The sequence below is a fragment of the Mustela nigripes genome, chromosome 2, assembly GCF_022355385.1.
Source record: "Mustela nigripes isolate SB6536 chromosome 2, MUSNIG.SB6536, whole genome shotgun sequence".
NCBI lineage: Eukaryota > Metazoa > Chordata > Mammalia > Carnivora > Mustelidae > Mustela > Mustela nigripes.
The window spans coordinates 123390562-123413621 of NC_081558.1; the positions used below are offsets into that span (position 1 = coordinate 123390562).

The window sequence follows — 23060 nt, forward strand, 5'->3', positions numbered from 1 at the left end:
CAAAACAACAAACAACTGGGACTTCATAAAGTTGCAGCACAGGTGACCTGGTTGTTTCAGTATGCTAATAAATGCTTGCTTCGTGATAGCTCCACATGTGGAAGAAATGAGTTTGAGCCTTACTTTCATTTATAATGTGATGCAAGTTTTCTAGGAGAGTAGCTAACATGCACCCAGCTCATGAACAGCATAGGAAACCATCAACAAAAGGAAAAGGCAACATCTGGAATGAGAGAAAAGATTTGCAAATCATATACCTGATAAAGGGTTAATACCCAAAATATATAATGAACTCAAACAACTCAATAGAAAAAAAAAAAAAAACAATCTGATCAAAAACTGGGCAGAGGATCTAAATGGACATTTTTCCAAAGAAGACATACAGTTGATCAACAGATACCTGAAAATGTGCTGATCACTCATCATCAGGGAAATGCAAATCAAAAGTACAGCGAGATGGCACCTCATACCTGTCCAAATGGTTAGTATCAAAAAGACAAGAGACAAGTGTTGGCAAGGCTGAGGAGAAAAGGGAACATCCGTGCGCTGCTGATGGGAATGCAAATTGGTGCAGCCACTATGGAAAGAGTGTGGAAGTTCCTCAAAAAATTAAAAATAGAGCTACCCTATGATTCATCCATTTCACTTCTGGGCATTTATCCAAAGGAAACAAAATCACTCTCTTGAAAGAAGGACATACCCCCATGTTCATTGAAGCATTATTTATAGTAGCCAAGATACCAAAACAACCTAATTGTCCATCAACGGATAAATGGATACAGAAAGGTGGTATGTGTACACAACGGAATATTATTCACCTAAAAAAAAGGAAGGAAAACCTGCTATTTGTGACAACGCAGATGGACCTGGAAGGTATTATGCTAAGTGAAATAAGTCAGACAGAGAAAGATAAATACTATAGAGCTCACTCATATGTGCAATCTCAAAACCAAAGCAAAACAAACAAAAAAGAAACAAGAAAAAATAAAACAAGAAAAACCTTGTTTTTATAGTATATTTATTTTTATTTTATTTTATATTATTTTTATTTATATTTTATTAGTAGTATATTTATAGTTTTTTGATAGTTGAGATTCTAATCTGCATAGATGCAGATTACAGATTGGTGGTGGTTGTTGCCAGGGGAAGGGGTGGGTATTATGGGTGAAGGTGATCAAAAAATACAAACTTTTGGGGGCGCATGGGTGGCTCAGTGGGTTAAGCCTCTCTCTTCAGCTCAGATCACGGTCTCAGGGTCCTGGGATCGAGCCCACATGAGGCTCTCTGCTCAGCAGGGAGTCTGCTTCCTCTGCCTCTCTCTCTGCCTGCCTCTCTGCCTACTTGTGATTTTTCTCTCTGTGTCAAATAAATTAAAAAAAAAAAAAGATACAGACTTTCAGTTATAAGACAAATAAGGCCTGGGGATGCCATGTACAGCATGGTGATTATAGTTAGTAATATTGTACTATATATTTGAAAGTTGCTAAGAGAGTCACTCATAAAAGTTCTCATCACATGAAAAATAATTTTGTACCTATGTGTGGTGATGAACTGTAACTAGACCTCTTGTGGTGACTCTTTTACAATATATACAAATAATAATGTCAATATATACAAATATGTCAAGTTATGTTGTACACCTGAAACTAACATAAAGTTACATGTCAGTTATATCTCAGTTAAAAAAAAAAAAAAAGAGTCTAGGTTGCCTGTGCTGCTCAGTTGTTAAGCAGCTGCCCTCAGCTCAAGTCATGATCCTGGGGTCCTGGGATTGAGCCTGGAATTGGGCTCCCTGCTCAGCGGGAAGCCTGCTTCTCCTTCTCTTACTCCCGCTGCTTGCATTCCCTCTCTCGCTGTCTCTGTCAAAAAAATAAATAAAATCTTAAAAAAAAAAAAAAAGAGTCTGACATGGATGAAGAAACAGGTGCTTAGAAAAATTTATAAGGTACCAAGAGAGGAAATAGAAACCTAGTCTGTCTCAAGGGACCATAGACTTTTACTCCCTAGAGCCTGCCACATCTGTGTTCTCTCAAGAGCTGAGAGGCAAAGTTGAGATTCCTGCCCGCATGCCCCCACCTCCTTGTTTTCTGAATGTACTGGGATGGGAGAGCCCCTAGGATACTTCCCATTTCCTTTTTATATTTTTTTAAAGATTTTATTTATTTATTTGACAGAGAGAGATCACAAGTAAGCAGAGAGGCAGGCAGAGAGAGGGGAGGAAGCAGGATCCCTGCTGGGCAGAGAGCCCAATGCAGGGCTTAATCCCAAGACCCCAGGATCATGACCAGAGCCGAAGGCAGAGGCTTAAACCATGAGCCACCCAGGCGCTGAGAGCCTCTAGGAACAAATCTGATTAACACTCCTCGTTTTATAAGAGTGGAAGCACATCCACAGAGGTAACATAACTAAAATCACCTGGAGAGTCAATATTAGAGATGGCCACAGAACTCAATGAAGTGTTTCCACACTGAGCTCGGGCAAAGGGGGGGATGAAAACGTTTTTTATTTACTTATTTATTTTTAAATTTTATTTTATTTTTTTAGATTTTATGTATTTATTTGAGAGAGAAAGCACAAGCAGGGGAGCAGCAGAGGGGGAGGGAGAAGCAGACTCCCCCCCAGGATCATGACCTGAGCTGAAGGCAGACCCTTAAGGACTGAGACACCAAGGCTCCCCTGAAGGAAGTTTTAAAGGCGAAGTAACCATTCTATAACTTGATTGTGGTGGTTACACCTCATATCCAATTACCAAGGTATACCAAACCTTTGACACTGATGAATTTTAACGTGTGTAAATAATAACCTAGATAAAGTTGGAAAACCAAATGGGTATACATAATTGGGGTCAGGGTGCCATGACGAGAGACCAAGTCAAATGCCTTGCATTTCTTAACTCGTTGATCCTTGAGGGGCATGAACTTGGCCTGTCCAAACCACTCAGGTACATTTCCTTGGTCTTTCTGGGTGACATTTTCTGGAATTCCATATCTCACTGTCAATAAAATCTCACTTCGGACTAAATGGGACTTAATTTTCAAGTTGGTGAGCAGCCCTTGCTCCATCCTCTGGTCCACTCCACTCTCCATGTCTGTAGCTAGAAAGGTTACGGGCTATATTTGCCAAGCAGCCCCAGGAAGCCAGGCATGAGTAATTAATTCATTTCATCTACCAGCTACACTTTGGGGTTAGGTGCTGCTATCATCCCTGCTTCATGGATGCTGAAGTTTAAGGACAAAGCCCTTAAAAACCCAGGTAGGGTTTCACATCAGGAGGCAGCAGAACCAACATCTGCCTGCAGGCAGTCTGAGCCCCTGAGGTTGTTTGCTAAGCCCCACACCACTTGGCCTCCCAACTGAAGACACCTACCGGACCACTGAACTGCTGCATGGGGCCACCGAGTAACCTTGGAGAGAACAAAGGAAACTTCTCCCCATGCAGCCTGCATCTCTGACTAGAGTGGCCTCTGCGGATGGTCAGATCTGTGGTCTGGCTCTCAGGCACCAGCTGCTGGGATGAGATGCAGCCTCGGGGCCCAGGAATGAGCACAGTTCCTGGGCAAGGGCACAGCCACAGGACCCCCAATGGGCCCCGAGCACTGGGGAAGCAGCTGTTTGCCCTAACACACAGCCCTGCCAGTTTTGAAAACAATTTTGATGTCTGTTTCCCTCCTTAGTCCCTGATATTCCCATAGAATGGAGAGAGCTTCCTGGAATGCTCCTTTCCCTAGCCTGTTGTTTTCAGTTTCGTTTTGACTGTTTTTAAATAAATGAAACCCAAGAAGAGCTCCACCCCTGATCGTTGGTTCAACAGCAATAACCTGCTGTCGGCTGCCTTTGCCACAGTGAGACTTGGACAGGATCACAGCGAGATGCAGGCCCCGGGGGGCCCCAGCCCTGGGCAGACTTGCGTGCTGATTCTGATTTTCACCGTGCTCCTGCAGTCCCTCTGTGTGGCCGTGACTTACATGTACTTCACCAGAGAGCTGAAGCAGGTCAGTACCATGCACACGGTCCCTGACAGAGGCGCTCAGCCACCCTGGGGGGGGGGGGGTAACTGCCTCTGTTTCCTCTTCTGGGAAAAAAAAAAAAAGTTCCCTCTCTCTGCCTGTGGACCCTAAATGCTAACGCATATGATTACGGAGGACCTTGCAAAAGTTTAAGTTGAAAGGACTGTATGAACAGAGTGGGGTTACAGAACTCGTTCTACCAGCAACTGGCAGATGCAAAAGCAAAACTCCTAGCATAGTTGTTTTTTCCCTCTTCATCAGTTTGTGCATTTTATAATACTAGCAATTGAACTAAAATCGGCACTAAGTCTTGGAGTGTCATCAGGTTTGTCTTTTTCCTCCAAGACACGGGGTGGAGGGTAAGTCTGATCTTTGAAACATGATTTAGTTTGAGATCTGTGGCATTTCTGTGTGGACAACAGTGAGGATAGGAAGGACTGGCATTGGTCTGTTCCCTGGCCCCAGACATGTCATGCATAGAGTCTAGAGTCTAGAATTAAGACTTAGATTCTTAATTCTTAGATTCTTAATTCTAGAGTCTAGAATTAAGTCTGTTACCATAAGGACTTCACATTTTATGTTCCTGATAAAATAATTGAAAATAAAATGACTGCTCTATGTCTGTGGGTGGTCCAAGTGTGAATGCAGGTACATTTGACAGAGGGGGGAAAAAACCTTAGTACCATTTTAGTTCCTGCATTTCTCAACTATATAGAACTTTTGGAACCATGAATGCAAAATTGCTGAAAATAAACCAAGCCAGCGTTTGGGTTCTAATGTATGTTTTGACTAATTGTGTATTACATAGTAGAGAACTGTGAGTTGGAAGGAAATTTGGACACCCCCCGTTTTATAGATAAGGAGACTAGAGATCCCCAGACAAAATGACATACCTAAGCTCAGACAGGGCTTTGGAAGCGGAGGAGAACTCAAGTCTTTGGACTCCTAAAACACACCTTCCTCCTCTACGGGGTGTCTATAGAGTTAACATATTTGCACCCTCGGATGCCCCCTGCATCCTGCCACATGATGATAAAGCAACATTGCATCTGCCGGCTGGCTAGGGAATGCAAGTAGAAGGGTCTCAGAAAAATATAAATTATCTAAATGCCATAGAGTGAGTATCTGTTATGGAAAGGCTGTTTGCATACCCTGTGAAGTATACATCTGGTTATCTCAAATAGTTGCAAAATTTTCCTTTGGAGTTGGATGAAGTAGACTCTTGTTTGATTTGCAAGGAATTATGAAAATGAGGGGCTATCCTTAGATGACCCGTGAAGCCAGCTTTGCTCTAGGGCACATTCAGAAGAGCCCTGGATATTTGTAACTAAAACATCTGTGTAACTATAAACATGCCTCTAGTTCTAAGTCCACCTGAGAGTCTGGAATACAGCTGCGTTCGTGAGTTTGGAGCTAGCATGTCCTAACTGTTATTAATTTTGCAGGATAAACAGAATGAGTCTGTCTCTATTGCGCAAGCCATTACCTCAGTTTGCTGACATTACAAGTTGGCCAAGTTTTAAGACTGAATTAACTAATTATTGACTCATGCACTTTTCTGTGTATATGATCAAGTATTTTTTTATTCAACTATAAAAATGGAAATTTTGAATAAAGCTTAACATCTCCCCACATGCATACATTTTTCTTGATTGCATAGTTATATATGGATACATATACGTATAGCCATATGGAAGAATTCATGGAAAGTGCCAGAAAGTGAGGAGAGTGAACAGATCTTCAGCCAATACTGTGTTCCAGAAACTTGGCAAAATATTGCTCTATTTGATCCTTAAACTTGTAAATAGAATTACTGAGCTTGTAACGAACTTGTAAATAGAATTGCCCTATTTTACAGATACATAGGGCACAAGGAATTAGATGATTTGCCCAAGATTATAAAACAGGTTAAAGGGAAAGCCCAGTTTTGAGCCTTGGCATTAAAGGAGTGCTCCATAAACTACTAGTGTTGAGAAGTCTCCTGCCACCATCACCCTCTTTGTCAGGAATGCTTGCAAGGAAAAGTGACTCTGCGTCTCTTTGGTTGACCGTGTAAAATTTGGAAAAGCATATTTAATGGAAGAATTAATTTCCTTAAACAGATCAGAGATTCCACTTGGGTTGATGAAAGTTCCCAGAAGGTAAGCTGAGCAAGGATTATAGAGAGCATGACCTAAGCAGGGCTGAGGAGCTCTGAGCTGACCTTCACACATAAGCACAAAGAAGCCTGTAGACTAGCAAGCCTGGACGCTAACTATGGGCTTAGCCTCTAAAGTTTATGTCTCTCTGAGAATATCTCGTGACAAGGAACTGCCTACCACTTTGGCATCATAGATGGGAAAGACAAGGGAGAAGGGGAGGCTTAGCCACCATTCTCCATAAATGGTTCTTTATGCTGCTTGTGGTTCACGGAAAATGATTCCTTAGAAACTCATGTCAGGGCAGGAGAGAAAGCCAGTGTCTCCACCACAAAGTCTCCGAGCCAGCTGGCAAAGGAGGCCAACCTGTAGACCACAAGCCCGGCCAAGGACTGACAAGGTTGGCCTTGGCCTAGACAATCACCATGTTTGTTGATGGCACCAACCGCAGTCACGGTGGAAACCACCTTTCAGGGCTCCTGGGTCAGAAGAGCAGACGCTAGGTGCAAAAGCTTTCCGAGTGCCGTGCAGATGAAAATAGCACACGTGACTCCCTGGCCTCCGACACCCAGATGTGGCTAATGCGAAACTAGCTCTGGTCTGAAGCATGCTTCAGGAAATTCATGCTTTGAAGTGGGAAGGAGGTGGGAAAAAAGGACAGAGAGGGACTCATCACATTAACCATCATGAATCATTCTCGAAACAACCATGGTACCCCCTCACTCACGCAGCTAGTCACCATCCCTGGCCAAAGTCTGGAGAAGAAACCACCAAATAGGAAAATGCAAGAAACATGTGGGGCTGGGGAGGAGGGCTGGGCTTTCCCTCAGGCCTTCGATTATTCAGAAACCAGTATTCATGCATAAAATGTGTAGAAGGTGAAATACCAAAATGTTGATCGTTGATCATTGTGATCTCTAGACTGTATGGTTAAGGATGTCTTTTTTCCTTTTCTATGTTTTATAAATTTTCTACCATGAATGCCATAAAAATATCTATGCTGCCTATATATGATTTTTAGGTAGGCTTTAAAAACGTGACATTTTTATACAGTCTTAAGAGAAAACAACCATACACGCAATTGCCTACATACAACCCTGAAAACAAGAGAGATCATCGAGAGGTTATTTAAGAACTAGGATCAGGGTGATTTTAGTGGGTTTTTTGTTGATTTTTAATTTAGAAAAGTGTTCTTTGCTTTTTTATATTTTGCAGGTTTCCCATATACCACCAATGGTTCTAGGGTTCATTAAATTTAGGGTAACAGGGGCGCCGGGGTGGCTCAGTGGGTTAAGCCTCTGCCTTCGATCCAGGTCATGATCTCAGGGATCTGAGACCCTGAGATCTCCTGGGATCGAGACCCACATCTGGCTCTCGGCTCAGCAGGGAGCCTGCTTCCCCCTCTCCCTCTGCCTGCTGCTCTGCCTACTTGTGATCTCTCTCCCTCTGTCAAATAAATAAATAAAATATTAAAAAAAAAATTGGGGGTAAGAGTGGAGTCACATTAGCTAGTCAGCCTCCCTCCCATGTAGGCCTAGGATCTTAACATAATTTTCAGGGTTCTTCCTCCCACCCTCTGGAGGTGTTTCTGGAAAATCCCCAGAGGGTGTCCAGAACCACTCAGGTGCAGCTGGTTCTGGCCTGGGCTGGGCCCTGTGGCATTTCCACCCTCTCAGACTCCCCTTCAGTTCCCAAGAAGCTTCCAGCTACCATGACTGCGGGGCCCCCGGCAGCTCTCAGCTCTGCCTTCTCCTGCCCCTGGTCCTAACTTCTCCTGTTCTTCATCTTTTTGTGATGAGAGAGCTTCCAGCTGCTGTGAAGTAAGAAAAGACATCCTCCTCCTCTCTGTGTCAGGCACGTCTTTTCATGTCCACAAGTTATAGGCGTTTGTGAACCTGTTTATTCAGTTTCATCAGACCAATGTCTGGCCAGAGAACACCCATACTGGTTGTCCCGGGACAGGGTCCAATGTAGCTAACTTGCTCTTCCTGGAACCACCCTCTGGGCTTTGTATTGAATCCAGCTCCTCCTCTCTGATCCTCTCCACCCCCAGTTGCGGGATATGTTCTCCTATTTCTAAAGCATACCTAATCGAGTTCCTAGGAAATGCGTTTTAGCTCCCACATATATTGGAGGTGCAAGTAGATGTCTATAGGAGACAAGCATGGTGGGGAGGGAGCAAATCAGTGTTGTTAACTCCACACAGCTTAGGCGGCCCCAGCTGTCACCGCTAGCACATCTACTAACTGGAGAAAGTTTGACTCTTGTAATTAAAGGCAGGAAGAAAGAAAATAAACATTTATTTAGAAAGTAAATGAATGTTCTGTGCCAGAGTCTGTGGAAGGAATTCATCAACTCAGATTTGTGCTTTTGCACTTGAGGGAGCTTCGTCAAATGTCCAAGGGGCATGTGGCTGGGCTCAGAACAATGTGACTCTGACTGGGACCGCGCACAAACAAATTATTTTGATTTGGAATGAGATTGTCTTTTTATAGGAAGGAGCATCATTAAGTTTGATCTTTCCTTCAGGCTTTGGTGTCCCCTAAGTTCAAACAATAGATAAAAATGGCCATTTATTTCTCCAGAGAAAAGCAATTCAGATTTGCACAGGGAAATAACAGCTCCTCGATCCCAGTTGTTAAAAACAAAAACAGGAAAAAGGAAAAAAAAACCTAATGTCTGACCTCGAATGGACTTCCCGTTTTCCTTTGTAAAATTAACCAGTTGTCAGCCTAGAATGTGCTGGATAGTTTGGGTTGTGTGCGTGCACGCGTTTGTGTGTGTGTGTGTGTGTATTTGATATCAGGCTAGTACTTTGTTGACAGTTACCTGGCCATTATAAATGCTTGTTCTCAATCGGAAGGAGGGGTGAACCTTCAAATGGTATTTCAAGTGTCTGTAACTAGCGTGGACATTTAATAAAACAGTGTTAAGATTTCCCGTGGAAATATATTCTAGATTCTACCATTCAGAGGAGTAGAATTCACAAAAGTAACTAGAATTTACTCAATACCAGAAGCTCAGATTGAGAAAAAGAACATTACCTGTACCCCAAAGGCCCTGAAGGATTTGTTTACTTTTTTATTTAGGATCCTGGAATTTAAATGGACTCTATTGCCTACTGTTCATTTTTCTTTCTTTCTTTCTTCCTTTCTTTCTTTCTTTCTTTCTTTTTTTTTTTATTTTGAGAAAGAGAGAATTTGAGTGAGAAGGGGCAGAGTGAGAGAGAGAATCTCAAGCAGGCTCCACGCTGAGCCCAGAGGCCAGCACAGGGCTTGATCTCACAACACTGAGATCATGACCTGAGCCAAAATCAAGAGTCAGACGCTTGACAGACTGTCAACCGGGTGCCCCTCTATTGCGTACTTTATACCTAGGTGGTTTCCCATCTTCGGAATGGGAACCTCCCCATCCCAGAGTTGGAAATGATCTCAAAGATCACCACAATGAACCAGCTCAAAGATCAAATGAAAAACAGAGAAGAGAAGAAGCAGTTTGTTGAGGGACACACTGGGGCAGTGAAGGGCATTGTGACCCAGGATGTCTGGCCCACACCTGTAACCTTTCCACCATATCCAGCTGCTTCCTTGTATTCACCAAACAAAGGACAGCATGGCTACTTCTATTTCAAGCCATGAGCTTATCTCAGGTGCCAAGACATCTTTGAATCTGTCATCCATCAGTTCCTATCACTTAACTTGTAAATGAACAAAAATAAAAAGCTCTTGAGCCTAATATTGTGTTCTACTCCATCTTAACCCAGATGCAGGACAAGTACTCCCGAAGTGGCATCGCCTGTTTCTTAAAGGAAGACGACATCCCGTGGGACCCCTATGATGAGGACAGTATGAACAGCCCCTGCGGGCAAGTGAAGTGGCACCTCCATCAGGTTGTTAGAAAGGTAGGTGGGCCACCAGGTCCCTCCACCAGCAGGTGTGGAAGGTCACAGAGCAGGGAACACTTAAGAGCATTGAGTGGAGGTGCTGATTTTGCAAAGGAGGAAACTGAGGCCCAGAGTGTTTAAGTGATTTTTCCCCAAATTCATAGAACTAGGAGAAAGTGGAACAGCACGAAACAGTGGGTCCTGGCTGACTCCTTGGTCTTGAGTTCACTCCTCTACTCGAGCCTCCCCATCTAGTCTAAACTTTTCATCTCCCATCATAGAAATTGAGGCACAGACAGGGCAGTGTGTTCAAGGTCACACCACAATAAAAGACGTGTGTGATTTCTTTTGTTGTTCCGAAGACAGACGAAGCTGTGTACTAATGTTTTTATACTCTTCCAACCTTGTTGATCTCTGGAATTAAACATATATTTATTTTTGTATACATATAGAGATGAAGAAAGAGGAAAGGAAGAGGGAAGAAAGAGAAACTGAGAAATTGAAGGTGATGACATCTCGATTTATAGTTAATAAATAACCAATTACAAAATATGTTTGTAGAAGTTGCTTAAACAGGATCCCTAGCAAAAACTCTCTGTCAGCAAAGAGTTTGTTTCATTAAATTACATAATTTTAACTCCTGCCTATCCAGAAAGGTCAGGATGAGAACATGGCTATGAAAATAACTCCGTGATACAACATCATTATTTAAAAAAAAAAAAAATGCTGGGGACATTCCCAGGGCAGGAAGGAGGTGTGTTTTGAAGATATGATTGCAAGCCCATTGTTTGGTGCTCAGTCTGTCTTTGCATAGAAACTGTCATGCTTGTGGTTAGGGCTCCAGTTTATGAGCCACGCAATCCTCACAGTAGAGCCCAGATGTCTTCTAGGATGCCATTTCTATGAGAAATGGAATCTGACCTCACCCGAAGGCCACGGCAGGGCGCCCACTGCATACAAGCTGTACAGAAGCAGCTTGACTCCATTGCTCCAGGTGGTCAGGTGTTGAGGACCAAGAAGCCTGGGGCGGGGGTGGGCAGTGCCGGCTGGTGGATAGGGCGCGGGGGCATCCTGAGAAGACTGAGGAATGGGACTCAAACGTCCCTGGGGTTGGTGGGGGCAAACCCATGGGTGGCAGGGGAGAGAAACTCAGAGAAGAGCAGAAATCTGGAGCCTGAGGAGGGGGCTGGATGCTGGGGCAGGGAGTGGGGGGAGGGTAGAGAAGTAGTGGGGGTAGACTTCACATACCTCTTCCTGCTGTTCTCTGTCTGCCTCCCTCCCATTCTCCCACACCGCCACTCACTAGAATAGGGAGAGGCTGGGAGAGGACACAGATGGGTGGTCAGGGTAGGGGGGAATGATTTCCCACTTTTTCCAGGTGCCATTAATGGAACAGATTATTTTCCAGTAAACATCCTAAAATTCCATATGGTATGCCATTTAATCCTCAGAACAGCTCTCTGAGGAAGGAATCAAAACTATTATCTTCCTCTCTCTCTCTTTTTAAAATGTATTCATTTATTTTAGAGAGAGAGAGAATCTGAGGGGCTGGGGTAGAATCTCCAGCAGACTCACCACTGAGTGTGGAGCCCGACTTGGGGCTGGATCCCATGACCCTGAACCTGAAATCAAGAGTCTGACACTCAACTGACTGGGCCCCCTCTTACTCTTCTCCTTTTTTTTTTTTTTTTTAATTAGATGAAGAAATTAAAGTTCACATCAGTTAAGTAACTTGAGCAAAGTCTCCCAGAGCTAGTGATTGACACATTTGCATCTGGACCATTTGACCAGACTGTTATCATTCTTTGATTCTGCTTCCCACACTACAAGAATTACCCTTCTCTTTTCCTGCTGCTCCTCCTCTTTCCTTCCTTCCTTCTACCCCAGAATGAGAGAGATAAGGAGACCATGCTGAGGCCACTGCTGGCTTCCCTCCTCCCCCCAATGCCCATTGTGCCAGAGGTGGACCTGCCCTTATTGGGTCAGGGCTTGAGACCAAGGGAAAAACAGAGAGCTCCTGGTTTGGGGTGGGAGTACAGAGAAGGAGAGTTTCTGGCAGTTTCAAAAGGGACAACAGTGGCAGGAAAGGATGGACAAAGGCCCAGGGGACAGAACTAAATGGAGGGAACTTCAGAAGCCACAGCTGCGCTCAGTATTAGCTCATCTAATAGAAAGGTTAAGGTTTCCCTCTTTCTTACTGATTTTCCCCACAGGTTAGTACAAAGAAGGTGATGCTAGCTATTTAGAAAAGGTATTGGCATGTGGTAAAACATGTTTATGTGAAGAACGCCCTGGCCACAGGTCAGAAACGAGAGAATGGCACAGTGTTGCCAAGTCCTGCCTTGGTGGGCTCTGTATGTCCAATATGTCTTACACCTTGAGTCTTGGGTCTGCCCAGCCATTCAAAGCCCCTGAACACTGTTCCGCAGTGCACTTAACCCACACACTTGCCTGCAGACTCACGCCCCACATGGAGAAAGCGAGGAGGCCTGGGGAACACATCCAGTAGCCACAAGGAAGTTTGGGCAACATTAGCCTCATCTACCTTGCCAGATGGCACCTTCTTCCTGGGCAGCTCCAGGTGTGGCCTCTGAAGGCCCCTTCCAGAAACAGAACTTTCCACAGCTCCCTCTGCCTCAGTGTTCACCCCAGCTCTCGCCCTTTAGATGTCCACCCTGTGCTTGGACATTTAAAGCTTCCGAGGTTCCTCTCTGGCATAGAAAGGACATCTTAGACATCAGCAAGAAGGGCCATAGACATTCTGTAGTCAGTTGAAATTTTTAGGGAAATTAACAAGCTTTATTCAATACTGTTTGCAGATGATTTTGAAAACCTATGAGGAAACCATACCTACAGTTCCAGGTAGTATTTTTTTTATTATTTTAATTTTCTGCTGTCGACTTCATGATGGGGTGAATGGCTCTCCAGCCCTTCTCCTCCACTCCCTTCCACGCATCCTCCCTCAGACTGTGATTCAGTGTCTCAAGCCACTTGATTCTATCTTTCTCTTTGTATTGGCCATTAGGAAGCTGAGAGCCAAACCTGGGGCCCCAACTGCGGTCAAAACTTTATTTCTTCTGAATCTTGTTTTCCCACCATGAATTTCCCTTTCACCTCCATTTCTTCAGTTATTTATTTTTTACTTTCAAATGTGCTGTAAGTAAGTCATCTAAATCCTTTCTGGAACATGGCTGAAAGTAAGATAAATGAGAACCCAACATGACCTATCTTCTCTGCTTCTGACCACTACGAGGCTCTATGACTTTTTTTACGCAAGGGCCTCTCGCTTTGTCACCTTTCCCAGCAATCATTTACCACCCCCCCACTTCTCATCCTGTGGTCTCTCAGCCACGGCCCCTTCCTGTTCACGGTCAGCAGCCTGCTTCAACCCACATTCTCTTTGAGGGCTGTTACCCAGGCTGCCTTCTGCCTGGCTTCTCATATAACTAACTCCTTGTCATTCTCATCTTATCATCTCATTACCTCTTCAGGGAATATTCCTCTGCCTACCTTTCTAAGTAAGTCGCCCCACACCCTGCTATTTCTATCGCATTTTCTTGTGTATTTTATTTTATTTATATATATATTTTTTATCCATGTGCTCTCTGATTCCCTACTAGATTAAAGATCTGCAAAGATTGAATGCATGTCTGTTTCTCTCATCTGTCTATACCTAGCACCGAACTTGATCCTCGAAACCTAGGAGATTCTTTATCTACCTGGCCCTGAGGGGTAACACATTTCGTGTTTCGTGTGTGTGTGTGTGTGTGTGTGTGTGTGTCTATCTGTCTGTCTGTATTTTGATTGAGATTAAATTCACATAACACACAAATAACTTTTGGGGGCACCTGAGTGGCTCAGTTGGTTAAGTGGCTGCCTTCAGCTCAGGTCATGATCCCAGGATCCTGAGATAGAGGACAACATCAGGCTCCTTGCTCATTGGGGAGCCTGCTTCTCCCTCTTTCTCTGCCTGCCTGCCGCTCCCCTTGCTTATGCTCTCTCTCTATCTCTTTCTCTGTGTCAAATAAATAAGCAAATAAAAATCTAAAACAAACAAACAAGTAACTCTTTTTTGAGGTATCATTCTCATTTTATTTTTTATTGAAATATAGTTGACATACAATATTATATTTCAGGTGTATACCATAGTGAGTTGACATTTACATACATTACAAAATGCTGACTACAATAAGTATGATTACTAACTATCACCATACCATAGTGACCATAGTCACTAATACTGATTACAGTGTTAGTGACTATCTTCCCTATACTGTACTTTATGTCGCTGTAGCTTACTTGTTTTATAACTGTACCTCTTAATCTCCTTCACCTGTCTCACCCATCTCCCCAACCCACTCCCTCTGGCAGCCACTAGTTTGTTCTCTGTATTTATGTGTCTGTCTTGTTTTGCTTGTTCGTTTGTTCTTAGATTTCACATACAAGTGAAATTTTACATTATTTGTCTTTCTGTCTGACTTATTTCACTCAGCATAATACCCTCCAGGTCCATCCATGTTGTCCCAAATGGCTCAATTTCATGGTCTTTTACAGCTGAGTAATGTTCCATTGTGTGTTTACCACAGCTTCTTTATCCACTCATCTACGGGTGGACACTTGGGTTGCTTCCAGATCTTGGCCATTGTACTCATGTTGCAGTGAACATAAGGGAGCATATATCTTTTCAAAAATAGTGATTTCATTTGCCTTTTCTTGGGATAAATATCCAGAGGTGGAATTGCTGGATTGTACGGCTTTTCTATTTTTAGTTTTTTTGAGGCACTTCCATGCTATTTTCCAGAGGGGCTGCCCTGATTTACCAGCAGTGCTGTGGGGCTCCCTTTCCTCCACATCCTGGCCAACACTTGTTGCTTGTCTTTTTGTTATTAGCTGTTCTGACAAGTGTGCAGACAGCTCATGGTGGTTATGATTTGCATTTCCCTGATGATAAGTGATGCTGAGCATCTTTCCACGGCAGAGCAGGAACAAGTGTGGGGGGACGCTGGTCTCAGCCGAGCTGCTGTAGAGGGGCTTCTACCAGGAGGCACAGATTGGATGGGGCAGGTCCACAGGGCAATGCCAGGACCAGGCGAGGTGCTAGCAAGGTTGGTGAAGAGAGTCAGAACTGGCACTGGTCAAGTTGGCTAGAGAGAAGGAAGGCAAGAGAAAAGGCCGCCAGCACTTCTGTTCCCAAAGAAACTTCTTATAGATTCTTGCCTTTCTATCACATGCCCTGAAGTTAGGAAGAAATATCCTTCACATATGGCCCAGGCACTTTTGAATCCACTGCCTCTGTGCTGGGTTTTGGAGTAAGTTTGTGTGCAAGCCCTTTGAAAGCAGAGTCTCGGTTTCCTCCAGCCCTCTGGCTCTCCTGGAGGTGAGCCCCACTGATTTTCAAAGCTGGACATTGTGAGAGCTGTCTTCCCAGGGCAGGCCCCGGGCTGGGGGGGGGGGGGGGACAGTGTCCCATGTGGGGCTTGAATCCCTTGCTCCCCAGGGGGAGTTTCCATACCTATGTATACCCTTACCGCTTGTAGATCACCTTGCCTTGAAGGTGAGTCCTGATGAGATCTTAACCCTGGCCCTTTCAACTCGTCTCCATGTGGCTTTTTCTTTATATCTTTGACTATGGAAGAGCTGTTCTGCTAGTCTTCAGGTTCTTTTCAGAGAGAATTACTCTATATGTAGTTGTCTTATGGAACCTCAACTGGATCTAGTAGAAGAACCAGGCACTGGTCACCTTGGAGGTTTATTTAATACTGGCAGGTTCAGAGGAGAGTAATCTCCCAAGGTCAGCCACCAGCACAAACAAAGGGGGTAGTTTATACACTTTTACTTCTGTATCTGTGCCACTTCTGTATGCTTGATGGCCAGGCAGGAAGGAAAACCCGGAATGGCCCTGGGGCCAGGACTGGGATTCCCCTGCTGGATTGGTCCAGCGCTTTAGAACACAGATTTCCCTTATCAGTTGTAGCCTTGATGTGTCCATGGGAGGATGTGAGCTCAGGATCTTCCTACTCCACCACCTTTGAGAATGTTATGGTCAACCATTTTGAAGGCCCAATTTAGTGGCAGATAGCACATTCACAATATCGTGTCACCTCCCTATCTCTCCACATAGAAGGCTCTTAATACGTATTTTTAAATGAATACATAAGTCAATAAAACTACTGGATAAAATTTGCTACTTTTTCACATTTGGCTCACTGTAACCCCATTTTCCCATACTAATGGCCATGGAGACCTGAATACACATACTGGAGACTGCTGTCCTGGGGCACACCAGCCTGGCAGAGAAGAAACTGTTCTCTAAGTGTTGCAAAGATGTCTTTCTACTTTTCAACTCTCCTTTTTCGATACCATAAGCTTCTTCATTGCTTAACAACCCCCATTTTTCTTTATTAAATACACTTTATGAAACATGAAGGATAAGATCTGTTCCCAGGATCTACGCATTCTTCTGGAAATTTCCGTGAAAGTGGTAATCAGAACAGTGAACACTCCCCTTCTTCTGATGAGGCAAAACCGATCCCTGGTCTACAGAAGATGCATGTACTATTTTCAGTGTGTAAGAAGAATACTCTTCTCTATTTATCACACTAAGATGTAGAAATTAGGCACTAATTCAGTATATGAAGGTGCATTCATGACACACAAACAGACATATTCACAGGTTCCTTTTCCACATGTAGTCTGCTATAGCCAGTAGGAAATCTTGTCTTTGTTTGTTTATTTTTAGAAATGTGCTCTTTAGAATTTGCTTTTGTGTTTAGGCTTCCCTGAATCTTCACAATGACCTCTAAATGTAAGATATTTATAATTAAATTCATCTTCTGCATATTTTAAAACAAGGTGTCAAGGTCTAAGGGCAGGCAAAGCATTATGAATTATTAAACAGTAGAAGTTAAAGGTGAATGGACACATCATCCTTGAAAGCTGAGCATTCTGAGAGTATTACGTAATTGTCCATGCATCCCCATGATACGTTTGGTCTTCAGGACTGTACAAATGCCTATCTATCCTGAATTAAGTAACAACTTGTACAAGATGGATGGAAGAGATTCTTACTTCCTATTCATTCCTTTCCTGTGAAATTTTACCACCTCCTTTCTGTTCCTTCTCCTCCTAGCCTTGATTAAGACCGCCTGTTCTCATTCCTGATCAGTTATAGTCTGGTAACTTGCCAGTCTCCAACCCTTCCAACTTCTACCCATCAGACCTTACTTTGAGATAGGATAGCCTAAAGCACAACACATTATCTCTCCATTTCCCCTATCAAAATCTTTCAGAGTCCTACCGTGTCCGTGTCTCTTAGCTTAACATTCAAACCCTCCATCATTTGGCTCCCCATTTAAGCCCGAATCTGAACCCCTTCTATGCTGCAGCCCAGGAATGCTTTGTGTATCCTGCCTGTGGCCCCTGTCCTCGATCTCTGAAAATGCCCTTCTTCCATTCTTTCCCAAGTCTGCCCATGCTCATCCTCTTTAGAGCGTTATCCTCACACCTCAAATATTTGCTTGCATTCATTTGTCTCTAGATCTTTCTCCTTGCTTCTAAAGGAGCACCAAGAGTACCTTGGTTTGTTGGAGTAAGCCTTAGCACAAAACCCTCCCCTGACCTCAGTCCTCCAATAAAGAGGACTCTTTCCCTCTTTGGAATGCCCATCACCCTTTATTTATATTTATTTATTTATATTTATTATTATGTATTATGTGTGTGTGTATGTGTGTGTGTGTGTGTGTGTGTGTGTATTTGTATTTCTCACAACTAAATTTTCACTGTCTAGTTCATATCTCTCCTAAAAGATAGTAAGTCTTTTGAGGGCTCAGTCTGTGTAATTAGTGTTTAAACAGTGATTTGCAACCCCTCTCTATTACAGTGCAGTAATTTATTGCTGGCAATGTTTTCTTTCTTTCTTTCTTTCTTTCTTTCTTTTAAGATTTTATTTATTTATTTGACATAGAGAGAGAGACAGAGAGAGAGAGAGAGACAGTGAGAGAAGGAATACAAGCAGGAGAAGTGGGAAAGGGAGAAGCAGGCTTCCCGTGGAGCAGGGAGTCCTATGTGGAGCTCGATCCCAGGACTCTGGGATCATGACTTGAGCCGAAGGCAGATAGATGTTTAATGACTGAGCCACCTAAGCACCCCTTGGCAATATTTTCTTGATGATAAAATATCATTTATCGTAACCAGTGTAAGCACACTGGGGAAGTTGGAACTGATTTTCTGAAAAGAGGAGTTTGCTGAATTTGTGTATTTAAAGGCTGCTCCAAAATACTGCAGAAAGTGATCAATAAGTCTTATTTGCTTATTATTATCTAGTGAATTAGTGACTTTATTTTTATATACTGATTATCATGACCAGTATGCCAATTCATGTTTCCTTTTAGAGGGGCAGGCGTGGGAGATGACTGTTGGACACCAGTTTGTAGCATCTATAGACCATTGTTCTCACCGTTGCTCCTTTAGAATCAGGATCGCTCTGTTTCTATATATAACTCAAAGTGGAAATTCATCAGTGCTTGGTTATTTGGGTACATTCAATGACTCAGCAGAATTATTACATGTCCCCAGCGATTTATTTATTTGTTTGTTTGTTTGACTTAGAAAGGGCCAGAATCTTCATTTTGTTATATTCTGGATGGGCCTCACCTTTGAGATGCTGGTGAATTCTAACCCAAGCTACTGCTTATTCTTCTCATCTAAAATACTTTCAAAATTAAACATAAGCAGGAATCGATGGATGATCATATTAAAATGTAGGCTATTTTGATGAAAGCCCATACGATCAACTTTGGAAGCCCAGTGTGCTTACAGTGTCTGACCGACAGCAGTTCTGAATAACAATGTTTTTGAAAAGTAGGTTTGATAACTGCTAAAATTCTTTATCATTTTTCTTTTTAGAAAAACGGCTAAATATTCCTAGCCTACTAAGTGAAAGGAGTCTTCAGAGAGCAGCAGCTCACATAACTGGAAGTAGCCGGAGAAGAAGCTTGTCTCCATTTCCAAGTAAGAGAAAAAAACAAATATATGGCTAAAAGGAAGGCACTGGAAAAATTCGTTCCAGATAGTTTATTCTTTTTATAAACATATATTTTTAGTCCTCAGGGGTACAGGTCTGTGAATCACCAGGTTTACACACTAGTTTATTCTTTTAACTTGTCTATGAAATGTTGATATGGCTAGCTACAAAATGCTCAGTGGTAATGAGGGCTCAGATTGCTTCTTTTCAGAAGCAAGATTACAAGACAAATGGAAAATTCTGTGGTGGGAGAACTTTGTCTTTGAGTTTCCCATACCCCTATTTGTGCTTTTCTTCTTCTTCCTCAAAGTAATTTCTCTCTCTCACTCTCATCAAATCTTCCTCCTCTTCAAAAGTTCTAAATCAGTTATTTACTTTCACCATGAGTCACTAGGTATTCCTTGTGGCATTTGTATTTGGTTGAATTATGGGAAGCTGCCAATATTTGACCATTTTTCACTCACAGACATGTCAGTTTCATAAGGTTCAGCCAAATATGATAAGTCTATTTCTTACCTGAAGAACTGTTGTCTACACAGTCCTGTAACGTTCAAGGAGTCCTGTGGTCTAAATCCCCACGCTGGAATACCAGCTCCTCTTTACCTAGATATATGCTTTGAGCAAATTACCTAATCAAATCAAGCTTCAGTTTCTTCATATACAAAGTAGAGATAATCTTTATATCATAAAATGCTGAAGATTAGCACAGGTGAAATTCCTGGGAATTTTAAGTACTCCATAAATAGTGGCTTTTCCTATTATGAAAGGTTTCATCCAAGTTAAAGAAATTTCAGATGTCACTTAAAATATGAAAAGACTGTGGGATTTTTTTTTTTTCTTCAATTTTTGGTGAGGACAGTTGCCTTCCTGGTATTCCTGAATTCTTGCTTTATGAATGATTGACATGTTCTGCCTATGAGTGAGATCGTTATTATAATGTTACTATTTACTACTCAACAAGAAACACAATAGTTGTTTTTACACTATTGAAAAACTAAATTTTGCACCAATCCTGGAGACGGGTCCAAAGTTTAAAGGAATGTCGTATTTTAGTAGGGCCCTTTTTCACTCAAAGTCTTTGGGAGTTAAAGATCCAAGGGTCTGAAGATCTTTAAATCTGGGCTCTCTTTGCCCAGCTGTGTGCCCTGTCTTATTGTGGACTAGAAATGCTTTCTGCTTGAATAGTGCCATTGACTCTGGATTGTGGAGAAAGACCAAGAAAGACCCCAAAGAGACCCAAAGAAACTGCAATAAGTTCTGAGCTCCAGGCTTAAGGAAATAGATATGTTTCTTTTGGCTTCCTTATTTGTTACTCATTTGAACTCACCAGCATAAGAAGGTCAGTAGGGGTGCGGGATAGAAGTTCTGCCCAAGAGTCAAAATTGCCATTTGGGTTAATCATCTCTCATGCTACAGTTTAGAGCTGAGTGTGACAGATGTGGCCCAAGTGGTGGATGAGGTGGAAAGTAAGGGACTTCCAACAGATCAGAATCATACAATACCCTCAGATTCCTATATGACTGAAATTTGGAATCCTTGTAAGATTGAAGGAGCAAGCAGTTTGTATTAGATTGAAAGTCTTCAAAATCCCACCCCCAAAATTGGCTAGGCACAGCTACTGAGATCATTCTTACCTTTGTTACAAACTTCTTTCTTTTAATTTTCTTTCTCCCTGAACTTCATACAGGCTCCAAGAATGAAAAAGCTTTGGGCCAGAAACTAAACTCCTGGGAGTCATCGAGAAAAGGACACTCATTCTTGAATAATTTGCTCTTGAGGAATGGAGAGCTGGTTATCCATCGAAGGGGATTTTATTACATCTATTCCCAAACATACTTTCGGTTTCAGGAACCTGAGGAAATTTCAGGAACGAGTTCAACAGAACAGAACAAAAAGAAAAACAAACAAATGGTACAATATATTTACAAATACACAAATTATCCTGACCCTATACTGCTGATGAAAAGTGCTAGAAATAGTTGTTGGTCTAAAGACTCTGAATATGGACTCTATTCCATCTATCAAGGTGGGATATTTGAGCTTAAGGAAAATGATACAATTTTTGTCTCTGTAAATAATAAGCAATTGATTGACATGGACAGAGAAGCCAGTTTTTTCGGGGCCTTTTTAGTTGGCTAATTAATCTGCAAAGAAAAAACAATATTCCCAAAGTGACTCTTCACAAAAAGTAAGGAAATCTGAGCAAAGCCGCTTCAACCAGAAGACCTAAAAAGCAACACACGCTTCTCTAATATCTCTGAAAATGACCAAGTCATTTTAAGAAAGCGAAATTCCCAAAGACCTTTCAGGGGTCTACAAGATATCAGTTTGCTCTCAGAAACCTAGAAGATTCTGTTTCCAAACACTTGTGTAGCAATACACAGCTGTCTTTATTTTCTACTCTTGTGAGGATTCCAGAAGAAAGATTAATGATCCATCTCTTTTTTTGGAGGCTCCACACTGGCTCTGTGGAGCCCAACACGGGGCTTGAACTCCCAACCCTGAGATCAACATCTGAGCTGAGATCAAGAGTCAGATATTTAACCAACTGAGCCACCCAGGCACCCAGTGATCCGTCTCGTAAGTAATATATCACCTTGGTCATTTCCAGGTTACCATAACAGACAACAAGGAGAACCACTAAAAGGTCATGATCTTGGGAGGTAGCCTCTGTCAATATATGGGATGTGCAAAGGGTGTTTGCATCATGCTTGACCTTACAGGAGTTATCTCATACACCTGGATTTGATGGAGATAAGAACATTCTACTCAAAATAATATCATTTTGTTTAAAAAAAAAAAACTAAACTAAATTTATGCTCAGTGAATAAGGAATTACTTCTGAATGGCTTGTGATTTTCACTACAAAAGTCAAGCTGACCCAAAGTACTAATAATATTTTTGATAAAGGACTCCATAACGAGTGAACAGCTAATCAGGACAAGGGAATTTGGCCTCATGGGAGCAGGAAGAGAAATGGGAAAGTGGAAACACCAAACACAGGTAAATTCGCAGAGAAGAGCCTAGGAGAGATCTAATCCTCACCTCCCACCCCCTACCCCATCCTCCACTACCAAATGTCTTTGTCTAGTATACATCTGCTTAAGGTTGAATCAGTTATTTGCCTCAGCCAGAAGAGGAGCAATTGCTTTTATCTGCCAAAATTGTGACACAAAACATTTTATTTCACCATTTAATCTAACCAGTTGGAAAAAAAAAAAATTAGTTGGAGTATTTGTCTAATCTCTTCTAATTGTTGCTCTAAACGCAGCATAATTTATACTTTGAGGTTGTCTGCTCAAACGTTCATTTAAATGTGTCTGATCCAATAGGTCTTTCTCAAAAAAGTTTCCTTTAAACTTAAATTTACAACACCCTGCAGACACCTGGCACTTCTGGCCCCTCTCACTCTATTTTCTATAACACTAGTTAAGTTTTTACATACTGACAAATTGACATATTTGTTACTCTGTGTTTTAAAGCCTGCCTCCTCTCACCAGAATATAAGCACGGTGATCACAGGGCATGTTTTGTCCCGTCCCCATCTGTAACCTCAGTCCCTGGGACAGTGCCTTAACACAACACCCACACAAAATACGTTTGTGAATCGATGAATGACTGAGTGAATGAATACTTAATCATATGGGGAAAAATTTTAAAAGCATCCTCTGCCTTATCCCTTATACTGAAAAAAACTTTGAGGAATTTCAAAAGTAATCTCCAAGTGAAGACCTTCTTTTTAAAAAAATTTTAAAGATTTAACTTTTAAGTAATCTCTACACCCAATGTGGGGCTCCAGCTTACAACCCCAACATCAAGAGCTGCATACCCTACCGACTGAGCCAGGCAAGAACCCAGAAAAAGACCTTTTAAACAAGGATTTAAAAGTGAAAGAAAAAAGACTACAATGTGTGTTCCATAAAATCTTGAAAGAGAACATTTTTGCTCTATATTTTTATACTAAATTTTTAAGATGTTACTTTTTCAATAAAGATGACATATTAAAATGTG

General features: G+C 42.3%; 1 protein-coding gene across 1 annotated transcript; it reads left to right on the forward strand.

The window, feature by feature from the left end:
- Positions 1-3784: 3784 nt before the first annotated feature.
- On the forward strand, positions 3785-23060 carry TNFSF10 (TNF superfamily member 10). Its single transcript, XM_059391540.1, has 5 exons — positions 3785-3991; positions 9908-10045; positions 12847-12889; positions 18932-19036; positions 20737-23060. Exons 1-5 carry the CDS (start codon positions 3869-3871, stop codon positions 21186-21188), a joined length of 861 nt encoding a protein of 286 aa, XP_059247523.1. The 5' UTR covers positions 3785-3868; the 3' UTR covers positions 21189-23060.